The 15,144-nt window shown below is 35.2% G+C and overlaps 2 protein-coding genes across 2 annotated transcripts; both read left to right on the top strand.

The window, feature by feature from the left end:
- Nucleotides 1-4,076: 4,076 nt before the first annotated feature.
- LOC311628107 (olfactory receptor 5B3-like) lies at nucleotides 4,077-5,024 on the top strand (the record flags this gene model as incomplete). The annotated part of the gene is made up of 1 exon (XM_084894991.1): nucleotides 4,077-5,024. Exon 1 carries the CDS (start codon nucleotides 4,083-4,085, stop codon nucleotides 5,022-5,024), a length of 942 nt encoding a protein of 313 aa, XP_084751117.1. The 5' UTR covers nucleotides 4,077-4,082.
- Nucleotides 5,025-12,922: 7,898 nt separating this feature from the next.
- LOC311628102 (olfactory receptor 5B3-like) lies at nucleotides 12,923-13,876 on the top strand (the record flags this gene model as incomplete). Its single annotated transcript, XM_084894988.1, has 1 exon — nucleotides 12,923-13,876. Exon 1 carries the CDS (start codon nucleotides 12,935-12,937, stop codon nucleotides 13,874-13,876), a length of 942 nt encoding a protein of 313 aa, XP_084751114.1. The 5' UTR covers nucleotides 12,923-12,934.
- Between the last annotated feature and the right edge of the window lie 1,268 nt (nucleotides 13,877-15,144).

Raw genomic sequence — 15,144 nt, 5'->3', positions numbered from 1 at the left:
ATTATTGCAGAGATAAACTTATATGGACAAAACAGTAAGTGGTTGGTGCAGTGGGTGGGAGAAAGGGTTGATCACAAAGAAAAGATCAGAGGTTCAGCTTGGATGATGGAACTCTTCTATATGATGATTTTGTTAATGGTTATACAACCATATACATTTTACCAAACTTGAAGATTTATACACTAAAAACTGTAGATATCATTGCTGCTTATGAATTTTATTTTAATTAAAAATAGGAAAAATAATAAAAACAAATAATATGAAAATATGTGTGCACTCTCATCATATCCAGCCCTAGGTTCCTACAGGCAACTTAATTGCTTCTTTTCTAAGCCCTTGGGATGAGAGTTATAGATGTCCTCACAGGGAACAGCCCCAAACCGTTCCATGTCTCTATGGCTTCTTTCTGATTCCCATAAGTTAGCCCCTGAAATCTCAATATGATTCAACATTACATCATTTTAAAATGCTTAGCCCCCTTGGCTGTTATTTACACACCCTAAGTACATGTGGGCCTTCCCTTGGACTTCTGATCTGAGGGTTTGCTGTGAGCCTGCAATCATGGCCAGGGAAAACATCTCAAGTTGAATAGTCTATTGATTGACTTTAAAATGATAACCCCTTTGTTTTACACAGCTTTCTTCATTTGCTATTTACTGGCATAATTCTATAAGTTATGGAGGAGTGGTAATTATTTTCTTTATTTTAGAAGCAAGAAGAAGATAAGAGACCCCTCCAAAAGCACAGTAAGTATTGATGGTGGGTTTAAAACTTGTACCCAGGTTTCTGAGGTTTCTGACTAATGTTGAGGTTTTCCTCCATCTTTACTTGTAGTAAAGATCTTAGATTCTTTTGACCAGTACCTGTTAGAAAATTTCACCATGAGAATATATACATTATTCCATGGTTAGATTTCAGCTTTCAGAACCACTTGTCAGGATTGACTGTGCCTTTCATTTCAGCAGCAAGGTAAGCTTCTATGTTTCATACACATTTTTTAGTGTGAACTGAAATTTATGCAAAATCTGTTGGGCAACTATACCTGCTATGAGCTTTTTGAGCACTTAACTCACATGTGTCAAACACAAGGCCCGCGGGCCAAATCCAGCCCGCCAGGCCTTGCAATGTGGCCCGCACCGCGCTGTCATCACTGCACTCTGCTGTCAGTTTATGACATTGTCAGTTTATGACTGTTCAGTAAACCATTCGGCCCGCGATTTAGGCTGGATTTTAGATTTTGGCCCCTTCTCTGATTGAGTTCGACACCCCTAACTTAACTAGTAAATTTGAATTTTTTTTTTCTAAAACAGTGAATTGAGACTGGAGTTTAAATTCAAAACTTCATCAGTAAGATGTACAGTGATACTTATGAAATAACATTATGTTGCTTTCCTAAATATGATTAGTAAAAAAAAAAAGTAATGGTTCTAATGAATGAGTCTTAATTTAACCTTATTTACTATCTGTTGTGCTTTCACTAAAGGTTTTTAAAAAAGCAGAAGAGTGAAATAATCTTCATTTAAACTACAGAATAGTTGCAATTGAATTAACAAGATCCATTGTAATCTTTTCCTCATAATTTCATCTTTACTATTACTAGCATATCTACAAATGTTGATGGTGAAAGGCTAAATGTATAGCTTTTTATTTGGTCACAGATGGATTTGAACTTTAAGATTTTCTTCATACTAGCTGTGCAATTGTAGCACTTTACATTTGCTTATAGCTTCTCAAGTCCTCAGTTCTCTTAATGGTAAATTTTAAATTATAGTATCACATATCTTGTAATATTATTGTGAGGATTAAATGAAAAGATGGGTTTATGTATATACCTATATGTAAACACATCCCAAATATAATTTTATATTCCTATAGCTTTTACTATTTGCAGAACATACTATATTCTACAAGTGCTTATGATTGTCTTCAGGGGCTTGTTTTGTAAAGTGAAGATGTGAAAGAGTTAGGACAATGGTAGAGAATAATGATTAGTGAATAATGTGTCCTTCTAAAGACCTCAACTTCAGATTAAAATATTTAAAATATTGTTCTGACTCAAGAACATATTTATATAAAAACCTTAAACATGAATCCCAACAACAAAACAGACCTGGAGGCTAAAAGCAGCCATCAATTTAGGAACTTTCAACCCTGGTCTCCATGATTCAACTGTGAGATGATCTCAATGGAAGAAAATAAGAGTTTAAGAAAAGAGACTCTTACCAGGTCAGAGTGGCTCAGTTGGTTGAACAAGAGGATGCAGGTTTGATTCCCAGTCAGGACACAAACCTGGGTTGCGAGTTTGATCACCTGTCGGGGCATGTATAGAAGGCAACCAATTGAGGTTTCTCTGTTACATTGATCTCTCTCCTTCTCTCTCCCACTCTCTAAACATGTCCTTGGGTGAGGATTAAAAAGAAAGAGAAAGAAAAAAAAGAAAGGAACCTCTTTAAACTCATGTTAATATATGAATTTTAAGAAAGAAGCAAAAGAGTGGTTTATATGGGATGGCTAGAATAGCTACTTATGCTGACTGAGGAGAGACAGACAGAGAAACACCAGAAATACTAGTATCTTAGTGAACAAAGTGTGTTAGAAAAAGGATATCAGAGAGAGAGAGAAGTTGCAAGACTTCAAAACTCATCCACACCTGAATCCCTAAATTTTATCAGCCACTTTTCTCTAACAAACATAAAGGCTTTCGCTTCCTCCTGATAATAATAATATAGCTAACTGTTATCAAGCTATGCTAGACACCCAAACTTTCATTCATTGTATTTAATCTACCATTTTATTTAATTCTCACAATAGTACCATGGGATTCACTTCATTACAATCTTCATTTTGTATGTGGAGATAATCAGGTTTGGGTACTTCGATTGAACACAAAAACTCTTGGGTAGTAGATGATAGGACTTATAGGAATCTCTTTCATGACCCGATTCAGGGTTCGAGTTCTGGAGAAGGGCCACTCCAAATGAAGAGACTTGAGACTTGAAGAAATTCAACTTGGCCATATGAGGAGAACTACTTGTCCAACTCTAGTGGGACAACTACTGCTCTGGCCCTGCCATCCCCTTTTATTAAGGCTTTGGGGAAAACATCTTAGGCAACATAAACAGTAATTTACATGTAGACCTTAGGCAGCAAATAACAGAAACATACACGGGACAAACAAGGTGGAGGCTGGTTCAGCTAACAATGTCTCAACTAAAGGGTGAGTGGTTAGACCAATTAAGGTTGTTGACCAGCCTTCCTGGCTTCCTGTCAACATCTCTCTTTTAGTGAAACTGATTTGTTTCCAGCAAGAACTGATATTTTGCTCATCTTAGAACCCAAGCCCTATACCCAGTGCTCTATGTCTTCTCCTCAGAATTGTCGCTGTTAGTTGTACATGCCCCTGTCTGTCCACTTACCCATCCGCCATGCATATAGGTCTCAGCTACTTAACTAAAATGCTGAATACTGTATTTGGAGCAATGGTGACAAAAATTAATTGCAAGTTGCATAAAATTCAGTTTTATTTATATCAATACCAATTAACTGAAGGACCACTCTACCTATGTATATAACTTGGCTTTGGCAATAATAATTTTTAAACTTAAAAACATTACTGAACCTCTGTGCTTTATAAATTAAATAGGGTAACAACTAGTCAATCTTATAGATTTACGGAGACAAATAAGTGAATATAGATGAAAGGTATCTTGAGCTTTTCCTGGCACATAAGCTACGTAGAAGTATAAGCATTCACTAGACTCAGGGATATGACATTGCACATATATTTATTCCAAATATGTCATTTTGATTAAGACATTACTTGTTTACACAAATCAGTTTATAAATTTTGAAAAAGTGGGAAATCATTCATTAAACTTCAGCTTCAATAATGTGTAACTCTATAGGTAATGAATGCATTAAACTTTGTTGGTAAACCCATATTTTCGATATGTTTGCCATAATAACAATGTGCATCTACTTATCACTTTTCTATCTATGTGTTTCAATTAATTTTTTGTTAATCAATGTGTTTCTTTATGACTCATTGCTATAGGACATCTTGTGATTTCCAAACAACATCCATGGAAAACAATACAGAAGTGACTGAGTTCATCCTCCTTGGACTAACCAATGTCCCAGAACTGCAAGTCCCCCTCTTTATAATGTTCACCTTCATCTACCTCATCACTGTGGTTGGAAACCTGGGGATAATCATTTTGATTCTCCTGGACTTTCGGCTCCATACCCCTATGTACTTTTTCCTTAGTAATTTGTCTTTGGTTGACTTTTGTTCCTCTACAACTGTCACTCCCAAGGTTATGGCTGGGTTCCTTGTAGGAGACAAGGTCATCTCCTACAATGCATGTGCTGCTCAGATGTTCTTTTTTGCAGCTTTTGCCACTGTGGAAAATTTCCTCTTGGCCTCAATGGCTTATGACCGCTATGCAGCAGTGTGTAAACCCCTACATTACACCACCACCATGACAAGAGGTGTGTGTACATTTCTTGCCATAGGTTCCTATGTCTATAGTTTTCTGAATGCCTCTGTCTACACTATGGACACATTCAGCCTCTCTTTCTGTAAGTTTAATCTGGTCCATCACTTTTTCTGTGATGTTCCAGCAGTCATGGCCCTCTCTTGCTCTGGCAAGCATGTTAGTGAGCAGATTCTTGTTTTTGTGGCAAGCTTCAACATGTTTTCTGCTATTCTGGTAATCTTGATTTCCTATCTGTTCATATTTGTCACCATCCTAAAGATTCACTCATCTTCAGGGCATCAGAAGGCTTTGTCCACCTGTGCTTCTCACCTCACTGCTGTCTCCATCTTCTATGGGGCTGCCATGTTCATGTATTTACAGCCCAGTTCCAGCCGCTCCATGGACACAGACAAAATTGCCTCTGTGTTCTACACAATGGTCATCCCCATGCTGAACCCTCTGGTCTATAGCTTGAGAAACAAGGAGGTAAAAAATGCATTTAAGAAGGTTGTTGAGAAGGCAAGATTGTCTCTAGACTTCACCTGACAAAGTTGTAGGATCTATAGTAACCTATTTTCATTCCTGTCAGATATTCAACATGCAAGAAGTCACATTTTTAGGCCCAACATTGCCCCTAAATTACTGAGATAATGCCATTGTTTTTCAAAAGCCTATCATCTAGAAAAAAGGAAATATTGTGTCCAAATACATGATGTCTAAATTAGGATGGCCAAAAGGAACCTTAAAAATGTTGGGGGCCTTGTTTGTAATACACCTTATTATTTATATTTAGTTTATTCACATGTTCATATTCTCTCTACCATGTCACAATGGAAGGACATATGGAAAACAAAGCACACACAAATCCATGAAAAAAACATATGCAAGAATTCCATACTTGCACATACGTGCAGAAGAGGGAATTTTTTAAAAAGGGTTAGATGGAGCATGGCTAGATTTTAATTAAAAAGTTAAAATAATTTATATATCAGATTATACATTTATGTTCAACTTTATTGCTGTAGTTCAAAACTATTTCAGGAATCTGAAGCTAAGAATATAGTGATATGGGTATTTAAATAAAGATATATGCTTTTTGTTGGCACTTTTTATTCAGAACTACATATGCATAATATTATAAAGGGATTAGTATTTCTGTCTTCAGTAAGTCTACTCATAGAAGCAGTTTGCTCACAGGATAATTTTCAAAAGCAAAATAGCCAGAGTGTAAGGAAAGGTGATAGAGAAATAATAATTGAGTTTTTAAAATTTTCTGTATATGACTACCTTATCTTATATTGTATAAATAAATAGCACTGATTAATAATAATGGTATTTATTTTTCCCATTGAAAATACTTAGAAAAGGTTACTGCCACTCATTCAGGGGTGTTTCAGTGTTAGATGAGCTCTTCCTGTGTTATTCCTCTTCTACTCATTTACACTGAGTTCCTTGGTTTTTCTGGACAACTCCAAGCATGCTCCTGCATCAGGATCTTTGTCCTTGCTGTTATCAATACTCAGAAAGCTCCCTTGCTTCCTTCAGCTCTTTGCTTAAATGTTTCCACACTATAGTCACTCCACCCACCCGTGGACACTATTCCTTCCTTGCAATTCTTGCTTTAGTCTTCATAATTCTGATCAGTACTCAATTAAACTATTATCATTATTTCCTTATTTTCCTAAGGAGAGCATGTACTACACCATAGGTGTCACTTGGTCTTCTTAACAAACAACTTCATTTCCAACACATAAATTATAACCATAATTTCTCAATAAACACATTAATGAATGTATTAGTCGAAATTTGGACCCAGCAGTATATATATTTGAACCACTAATAATTACATGAGTTCGTTATCCATTTTTAAATTCTTTAGAAAATAATTTTAGGGGCCCTGGCTGGGTAGACACATTTAGTTAGAACACTTTTCCATGTACCAATATTGCAGGTTGGATCCTTGGTTAGGGCACAAAAAAGAAGCAACCAATAAATTTATAAATAAGTGGAACAACAAATCAATCTCTCTCTCTCTCTCTCTCTCTCTCTCTCTCTCTCTCTCTCTCTCTTAACAATCAATTAGTCAATATTATTTTAGATCTTTTCATGAGATATGGCTATATAATTTTCCTATATTATCACTCACTATTTGTATTTATCACTTGTACATTCAATTTTTTAGAAACTATACTATTGCCAAAACCAGTTTGGCTCAGTGGATAGAGCGTTGGCTCAGTGGATAGAGCGAAGGGTCCTAGGTTCAATTCCAGTCAAGGGCATGTACCTTGGTTGCAAGCACATCATTGAGCAGCTGATTAATGTCTCTCATTTCATCCATGTTTCTAACTTTCTATCCCTCTCCCTTCCTCTCTGTAAAAAATCAATAAAATATATAAAAAAATAAATCATACTATCAAATGGATCATACCAAGCCATCTTAATTCTTTTTCATTAGTTTTTCTCATTAAGTGGAAAATAACATATGAAATAAGTTTTATTTTATAAATCATAAAAATGAGACTATAATAAGTTTCCTACTTGATTGAATTTGAAAAACATATCCATAAATAATGATTATTTATTCAATGTCAATGGCTATAAACAGACAAATCTTATATAGCTTTCACCAAATTTACTCCTTAGTTAATATTTTATTTATCATATTACATTTGTGGAAACTAAAAAACCAACATTGATTATTACTATTATCTAAAACTTCAAGATTATTCAGATCATTATTTTTTACTAAGGTCATTTTGCTCTAACAGAATATATATAATCCAGTATGCAACATTGCACATATTTGTTGTGTCCCTTTAATCTTCCCTGATCTTGACAGTTTCTCAGTATTTCCTTATTTTTCATTACCTTAATACATGTTTTATAGAATGTCTTTCAATATCTGTCTGATTTTTTTCACATAGTTATATAAACATATAGGTTTTGAGAAAGAATAAGAAGTGAACTTCTCATCATGTCCTATTAGGGAATACATGTTACCAACATGACTTGTCACTGAGGGCTTTATCTTGATCAATTAAACAAATTGGTCACTTAAACTTTTGCCAGGTTCTGCCATGTAATGTTACCTGCCCTCTTCCCCATACACTATATACTTTAGAAGCAACTCACCAAATTTCAATGCACACTCAGGTGGAAGAGACTACATTTCACCCCCTAGGAGAGGTCTATATAGATTACTAACAACTTTATTAGGGAAATGCATATCAAAACTACAATGAGACATCGTCTCACCCCTGTTAGAATGGTTATTATCAACATGATAAGTAATACCGAGTGTTGGCTAGAGTGTGGAGAAAAAGGAAACTTCATTCACTGCTGGTGGGAATAAAAAACGGGTACAGCCACTATGGAAAACAGTAGAAATCAATGGAAATGTATATTTTCTTAATTCTAATGATAGATGTTTATGTGGAAATTGATAAGGTTCCTAAAAAAATTAAGACTGGAGTTACCATATATGACTTAGCAACTCCTCTTCTGGGTATCACCCCCACAAGTTGGAAACATTTATTCACCAAGATATGCCTCCCTATATTAATTGCAGCACTATTCCTGGTTGCCAAGTTAAAAACTGAAGTGTCCTTCAATAGACAATTGGACAAAGGAGATGTGGTACATATAGACCAGCGGTTCTCAACCTGTATCAGAACCGCTTATCTATATGTACCACAACTCCTTTGTCCAATTATCTATTTTATCCAATTATCAAGACCCCATTCGGGGTCGAATTACCCTTTAAAAAAATTGGATAAAAGAGATGTCCACATCTTTTCTATCTGGCTTGTTTCACTTAGCATGTTGTATTTGAGATCCACTCATATCATTAAATATGTTAATTTCCTAGAATTAATAATGTCCACATCTCTTTTATCCAATTGTCGCAACCCCATTAAGGGTTGAATTACCCTTTCACATGGATCGCCTAAGAACAGCAGAAAACACAGATATTTATATTATGGCTCATACCAATAGCAAAATTACAGTTATGAAGTAGCAATGGAAATAATTTTATGTTTGGGGTCATCACAACATGAGAAACTGTATTAAAGTGTTGAGGCATTAGGAAGGTTGAGAACCACTGGTATAGACCATGGAATATGAATCAGCTATAAGCAAAGATGAAATACTTCCATTTGTGACAACATAGATGCATCTTGAGAATATCATGCTAAGTGAAACAGATTAGTTAGAAAAAGCTAAGAACCATTTGACTTCAGTCATATGTGGGATATAAAACTAAAATTCAAAGTATTGTGGTTACCAGAGAGAAGGGGTTTGGTAGTAGTAAAATGTAAAGGAGGCCAAATATATGGTGACAGAAGAATTTTTGAATTTGGTGAGCACACAATGCAATATATAGATCAAGTATTATATTAATGTACATTTGAAATCTACATAATCTTATTAGCCAATGTCACCCTAATAAATTTAGTAAACATTAGCAAGGAGAAATTTTAACACAAGTAATCACAAAGAGAGAACACTTTGTGAAGATGAAGATATAATCATGGACATGCAGCAAAAATCTAGAAATTCCAAAAGCTGCCAACAAACTACCCAAAAGCTCAGAAACAGACAAGAAACAAGTTCTCTCTTATATAATCACAAGGAACCAACAGAACAGCCCTGCTAACACCTTGATCTCAGGCTTGTAGCCTCCAGAAATATGTGAAGATAAAATCTGTGTTGTCTAAACCACCATGTTTGTGGTACTAGTTAATGATTGTTCTAGGAAATTAACATATTTAGTGATCTGAGTGGATCTCAAATACAACATGCTAATTGAAACAAGCCAGATAGAAGAGATATATACTCTAGGATTTTATTTATAGGACATTATTACAGAGATAAACTTATATGGACAAAACAGTAAGTGGTTGGTGCAGTGGGTGGGAGAAAGGGTTGATCACAAAGAAAAGATCAGAGGTTCAGTTTGGATGATGGAACTCTTCTATATGATGACTGTGGTAATGGTTACATAACCATATACAATATATTTTAGAAAACTTGAAAATTTATACACTAAAAACTGTAGGTACCATTACTGTTTGTAAATTATATTTAATGAAAAATAAGAAAAATTAATAACAAATAATATGAAAACATGTGTGCACTCTCATCATATCCAGCTCGGTTCCTACAGGCAACTTAATTGCTTCTTTTCTAAGCCCTTGGGATGAGAGCTATAGAAGTCCTCACAGGGAACAGCCCCAAACCATTCCATGTCTCTCTGGCTCCTCTCTGATTCCCATGAGTTAGCCCCTGAAATCCCAATATGATTCAACGTTACATCATTTTAAAGTGCTTAGCCCTTTTGGCTGTTATTTATACAACCTAAGTACATGTGGGCCTTCCCTTGGACTTCTGATCTGAGGGTTTGCTACGAGCCTGCAATCTTGGCCAGGGGAAACATCTCAAGTTGAATATTCTATTGATTCACTTTAAAATGATAACCCCTTTGTTTTACACAGCTTTCTTCATTTGCTATTTCCAGGCACAATTCTGTGAATTATGTAGGAGTGGTAATTTTGTTTTTTATTTTAGAAGCAAGGAACCAAGTGGTTCCTCCAAAAGCACAGTAAGTATTACTGGTGGGTTTAAAACTTGTACCCAGGTTTCTGAGGTTTCTGACTTCATGTTGAGATTTTCCTCCATCTTTACTTGTCATAGAGATCTTAGATTCTTTTGACCAGTACTTGTTAGAGAACATCACCAAGAGTATATATACATTATTCTATGGTTACATTTCAGCTTTCAGAACCACTAGTCAGGATTAAATGAGCCTTCCATTCACCAGCAAGGTAAACTTCTGCTTCATACATATTTTTTAGTGTGAACTGTAATTTATGCAAAATTCATTGGGCAACTATAGCTGCTATGAGTTGTTTGAGCACATAAGTAGGTGTTTTCAATTTTTTTCTAAAACAGTGAATTGAGACTGGGGTTTAAATTCAAAACTTCACCAATAAAAAGTACAGTGATACTTAGGAAATAACATTATGTTGCTTTTCTAAAAATGATTACCAAAAAAAGTAATGGTTCTAATGAATGAGTCTTAATTTAAACTTATTTACTATCTGTTGTGCTTTCACAAAAAGGTTTTCCAAAAAGCAGAAGAGAATGAAATTACCTTCCTTTAAACTACAGTAGACTTGCAATTGAATTAACAAGATCCATTGTAATCTTTTCCTCATAATTTCATCTTTAGTATTACTAGCATATCTACAAATGTTGATGGTGAAAGGCTAAAAGTATAGATTTTGATTTGGTCACAGATGGATTTGAACATTAATCTTGGGTTTTCTTCATACTAGCTGTGCAATTGTAGAGCTTTACATAGCTTCTCAAGTCCTCAGTTCTCTTAATGGTAAATTTGGAACTATAGTATCACATATCTTGTGATATAATTATGAGGATTAAATGAAAAGATGTGTTTATGTATATACACATATTTAAACACATCCCTAAATATAATTTTATATCCCTATAGCTTTTACTATTTGCAGAACATACTATATTCTACAAGTGTTTATGATTGTCAAAGGTTGATGAATCTATTGACTTCAAGAGCTTCATCTGTAAAGTGCAGATTTGAAAGAGTTAGGACAATGGTACAGAGTAATGATTAGTGAATGATGTGTCCTTTGAAAGTTCTCAAATTCAGATGAAAAAGATTTAAAACGTTGTCCTGACTCAAGAACATATTTATATATAAAGTTTATACATGAATCCCAACACCAAAACAGACCTGGAGGCTAAAAGCAGCCAACAATTTAGGAAATTTCAACTATAATCTCCGTGAATCAATTGTGGCATGATATCAATGAAAGAAAATAATGAGTTTAAGAGACTCTTGCCTGGTCAGAGTGCCTCAGTTGATTGAGTATTGTCCTATGCACCAAGAGGATGCAGGTTTGATTCCCTGTCAGGACCCATACCAAGGTTGTGATTTTGATTACCTGTTGGGTATGTAGAGAAGGCAACCAATTCATGTTTCCCTGTTCTCTCTCTCTCTCTCTCTCTCTCTCTCTCTCTCTCTCTCTCTCCTTTCTCCTTTCTCTTCCTCTCCCTCTCCCTATCTCTCCCTTTATCTCTCCCTTTATTTCTTCCTTTCTCTAAACATGTCCTTGGTTGAGGATTAAAAAGAAAGAGAGAAATGTCGGAAAAAAGAAAGAAATAAAACTCAACTCATGTTAATATATGAATTTTAAGAAAGAAATTATGCCAATGAGTGGTTCATATGGAAAGGCTAGAATAGCTACTTATGCTCACTGAGGACAGACAGATAGAGAAACACCAGAAATACTAGTATCTCAGGGAACCAAGTGTGTGAGAAAAAGTATATCAGAGAGAGAGGTTGCAAGACTTCAAAACTCATCCAGACCTGAATCCCTAAATTTTATCATTCACTTTTCTAAAACAAACATAAAGGCTTTCATTTTCTCCTGATAATATTATTATAGCGAAATCTTATCAGGCTATGCTCTACACCCTACAGCAACAAATTTCAATCATTGTATTTAATCTACCATTTTATTTAATTCTCACAATAATACCATGAGATTCATTTCATTACAATCTTCATTTTGTATATGGAGAAAATCAGATTTGGCTACATAGATTGAACCCCAAAACTCTTGGGTAGCAAATGGAAGGACTGATATTTAGCTCATCTGAGAACCCAAGCTCTGTACTCCATGCTCAATGTCTTCTCCTCAGAAATGCCAGTTAGTTGTACATGCCCCTGTCTGTCCAGTTACCCATCTATCATACATATAGGTCTCAGCTACTTAACTAAAATGTTGAATACTGAGTTCAGAGAAATGGTGACAAAGAGTAATTGCAAGTTCCATTAAATTTAGTTTTCTTTATATTAATACCAATTAACTGAAGAGCCTCTCTGCCTATGTCTATAACTTGGCTTTGGCAGTAATAATTTTTAAACTTAAAAACATTGATGGACCTCTGTGCCTTATAAGTTAAATAAGGTAACAACTAGTTAATCTTATAGATTTATTGAGACAAAATAATGAATATAGATGTAAAGTGTCTTCAGCATTTCCTGTCACATAAGCAACATAGAAGTATAAGCATTCATTAGGTTCAGGGATATGACATGACATGACACATATACTTATTTCAAATACATCATGTTGATTAAGACATTACTTGTTTATACAAATCTGCTTACAGTATTTTAAAGAGTGGGAAATTATTTATTATACTTCAACTTCAATAATGTGTAACTCTATAGGTAATGAATGCATTTAAACTTTGTTGGTAAACCCATACTTTAGATCTGATTGCCATAATAAAAATGTGCATGTACTTATCACTTTTCTATCTATGTGTTTCAATTGACTTTTTGTTAATCGATGTGTTTCTTTATGACTCATTGCTATAGGACATCTTGTGATTCCCAAACAACATCCATGGAGAACAATACAGAAGTGACTGAGTTCATCCTCCTTGGACTAACCAATGTCCCAGAACTGCAAGTCCCCCTCTTTATAATGTTCACCTTTATCTACCTCATCACTGTGGTTGGAAACCTGGGGATGATAATTTTGATTCTCCTGGACTTTCGGCTCCATACCCCTATGTACTTTTTCCTCAGTAATTTGTCTTTGGTTGACTTTTGTTCCTCTACAGCTGTCACTCCCAAGGTTATGGCTGGGTTCCTTGTAGGAGACAAGGTCATCTCCTACAATGCATGTGCTGCTCAGATGTTCTTTTTTGGAGCCTTTGCCACTCTTGAAAATTTCCTCTTGGCCTCAATGGCTTATGACCGCTATGCAGCAGTGTGTAAACCCCTACATTACACCACCACCATGACAAGAGGTGTGTGTACATTTCTTGCCATAGGTTCCTATGTCTATAGTTTTCTCAATGCCTCTGTCCACACTAGGGACACATTCAGCCTCTCTTTCTGTAAGTCTAATCTGCTCCATCACTTTTTCTGTGATGTTCCAGCAGTCATGGCCCTCTCTTGCTCTGACAAGCATGTTAGTGAGCAGATTCTTGTTTTTGTGGCAAGCTTCAACATGTTTTCTGCTATTCTGGTAATCTTGATTTCCTATCTGTTCATATTTGTCACCATCCTAAAGATTCACTCATCTTCAGGGCATCAGAAGGCTTTGTCCACCTGTGCTTCTCACCTCACTGCTGTCTCCATCTTCTATGGGGCTGCTATATTCATGTATTTACAGCCCAGCTCCAGCCGCTCCATGGACACAGACAAAATTGCCTCTGTGTTCTACACCATGGTCATCCCCATGCTGAACCCTCTGGTCTATAGCTTGAGAAACAAGGAGGTCAAAAATGCATTCAAGAAGGTTGTTGAGAAGGCAAGATTGTCTCTAGACTTCACCTGACAAAGTTGTAGGATCTATAGTAACCTATTTTCATTCCTGTCAGATGTTCAACATGCAAGAAGTCACATTTTTAGGCCCAACAATGCCCCTAAATTACTGAGATAATGCCATTGTTTTTCAAAAGCCTATCATCTAGAAAAAAGGAAATATTGTGTCCAAATACATGATGTCTGAATTAGGATGGCCAAAAGGAACCTTAAAAATGTTGGGGGCCTTGTTTGTAATACACCTTATTATTTATATTTAGTTTATTCACATGTTCATATTTTTTCTACCATGTCACAATGGAAGAACATGGAAAACAAGGCACACACAAATCCATGAAAAAAAATACGCAAGAATTCCATACTTGCACATACATGCAGAAGAGGGAAATTTTTAAAAAGGGTTAGATGGAGCGTGGCTAGATTTTAATTAAAAAGTTAAAATAATTTATATATCAGATTATACATTTATGTTCAACTTTATTGCTGTAGTTCAAAACTATTTCAGGAATCTGAAGCTAAGAATATAGTGATATGGGTATTTAAATAAAGATATATGCTTTTTGTTGGCACTTTTTATTCAGAACTACATATGCATAATATTATAAAGGGATTAGTATTTCTGTCTTCAGTAAGTCTACTCGTAGAAGCAGTTTGCTCACAGGATAATTTTCAAAAGCAAAATAGCCAGAGTGTAAGGAAAGGTGATAGAGAAATAATAATTGAATTTTTAAAATTTTCTGTATATGACTACCTTATCTTATATTGTATAAATAAATAGCACTGATTAATAATAATGTTATTTATTTTTCCCATTGAAAATACTTAGAAAAGGTTACTGCCACTCATTCAGGGATGTTTCAGTGTTAGATGAGCTCTTCCTGTGTTATTCCTCTTCTACTCATTTACACTGAGTTCCTTGGTTTTTCTGGACAACTCCAAGCATGCTCCTGCATCAGGATCTTTGTCCTTGCTGTTATCAATGCTCAGAAAGCTCCCTTACTTCCTTCAGCTCTTTGCTTAAATGTTTCCATACTATAGTCACTCCACCCACCCGTGGACACTGTTTCTTCCTTGCTTTAGTCTTCATAATTCTGATCAGTACTCAATTAAACTATTATCATTATTTCCTTATTTTCCTAAGGAGAGCATGTACTACACCACAGGTGTCACTTGGTCTTCTTAACAAACAACTTCATTTCCAACACATAAATTATAACCATAATTTCTCAATAAACACGTTAATGAATGTATTAGTCAAAATTTGGACCCAGCAGTATATAT

The sequence above is a fragment of the Pipistrellus hanaki genome (assembly GCF_964339955.1).
Source record: "Pipistrellus hanaki genome assembly, chromosome: 9".
Classification (NCBI taxonomy): Eukaryota; Metazoa; Chordata; class Mammalia; order Chiroptera; family Vespertilionidae; genus Pipistrellus; species Pipistrellus hanaki.
This window is presented reverse-complemented; position numbering and strand designations above follow the sequence as displayed.